This window comes from Indicator indicator, chromosome 35, assembly GCF_027791375.1.
Source record: "Indicator indicator isolate 239-I01 chromosome 35, UM_Iind_1.1, whole genome shotgun sequence".
In the NCBI taxonomy this organism is placed as follows: domain Eukaryota; kingdom Metazoa; phylum Chordata; class Aves; order Piciformes; family Indicatoridae; genus Indicator; species Indicator indicator.
The window spans coordinates 4,763,949-4,765,298 of record NC_072044.1 but is presented as its reverse complement, the minus strand read 5'-3'; the positions used below and the strand labels follow the sequence as shown (position 1 = coordinate 4,765,298).

At 71.9% G+C, this 1,350-nt stretch overlaps 1 protein-coding gene across 1 annotated transcript; it reads right to left on the bottom strand.

The window, feature by feature from the left end:
- Nucleotides 1–284: 284 nt before the first annotated feature.
- Nucleotides 285–844, bottom strand: RABIF (RAB interacting factor). The gene is made up of 2 exons (XM_054395949.1): nt 659–844; nt 285–530 (listed from the first exon to the last, which is right to left on the bottom strand). The coding sequence occupies exons 1-2, from the start codon at nt 842–844 to the stop codon at nt 285–287; spliced, it is 432 nt and encodes a 143-aa protein (XP_054251924.1).
- Nucleotides 845–1,350: the final 506 nt, after the last annotated feature.

Genomic DNA, 1,350 nt, shown 5'->3' with positions numbered 1-1,350 from the left:
GAGGGGGCTCAGGCAAGGAGCTGGCTGTGCAGTGCTGCACTGCTTGGTGCAGGTTGGTCGGTGGAGCTGAGCTGTGGGGTGCCCTGCTGGGCTGTAGGGCAGTCAGGCCGTGGGGCAGGCAGGCTGTGGGCAGTCAGGTGCAGGGCAGCCAGGCCGTGGGTGGCCAAGGCGCAGTCAGGGCGCGGGGCTGGGCTCAGGCCGTTGCTGTGGGGCAGCAGGGCAGGAGGGGTTCCCGGCGGCTGAGTGCAGCTGCCCAGGACCACGGCTCCGGCCCCGTGCCAGTGTCACTCGTGGGCCACGCGCTCCAGCGCCACGTAGAAGCTGTCCTTGTCGTCGAGGCAGTGCCAGCCGATGGGCCCCGCCTCGCAGTCGGCACACACCAGGAACTTGACGTTGCCCACGTCGCGGGTGAAGCCCACGTTCTCGAAGGAGAACATGTCCCGCACCAGCCAGTGCTCCCGCACCACGTCCCCGCCGCTGCCGCCCGCCGCCGCCGCTGCTGCCTTTTTCCTCATGGCCGGCAGGAGGAGCTGCGGGAGACACTGCGTCAGCGCCCCGCCCGCAGGGGGCGCCCTGCCCACCCGCCCCGCCGCCGCCCTGCCCTGCCCCGCCGCAGGGGGCGCTGCTCCCTGCCGCCTCCCTCCCCGCATCCCGGTACCTCTCGGCGGGCGAAGGTGGCGGCGCCGGGCAGCAGCACCCGGGACCCGCAGCGCTGGCACAGAACCGCCTTCAGGTTTCGGCCCTGCGCGCACACCAGCTCGGCAGAGTCCAGCGCGGCAACGGGAGGAGGGGGAGAGGGAGGGGATGCCGCCGCCGGCTCCATCTCGGTGCAGGCCGCCGCCATGGCCGCGCAGGCGCACCGGGGGCCGCCACCGCCCGACGGGCGGGGCCGGGGCAGCGCCAGACTGAGGCTAGTGGCGCCCCCTCACGGCGCGGCGGCCGCAGGGCGGGTCCGGGCGCTGCCTCCCGCAGAAGCCCCGGGCGCTGGCAGCGCCCCAGCAGCCGCCCTGCGCTGAAACCGCGAGGGTTAAACGGCCCCAGCGTCCCGGAGCCGCTCTGCAGCTGCCATGCTAAGGTGAGGGGGACCTGGCAAAGCTTCCCGGTCCCGCTCTGCAGGTGGGAGCGCAGCAGCTGAGCACCGCTGCGGAGGATCCTCGCTGTGACACTGAGGGTGGTGAGACCCTGGCCCAGGCTCCCAGAGGGGTGGGAGCTGCCCCATGCCTGGCACTGTTACAGGTCAGGTTGTTTGGGGCTCCAAGCAACCCTCTCTAGTTGCAGATGTCCCTGCTGAATGCAGGGGGTTGGATTGGATGAGCCTTAAAAGTCCCTTTGCACCCAAAGCAGTGTGGG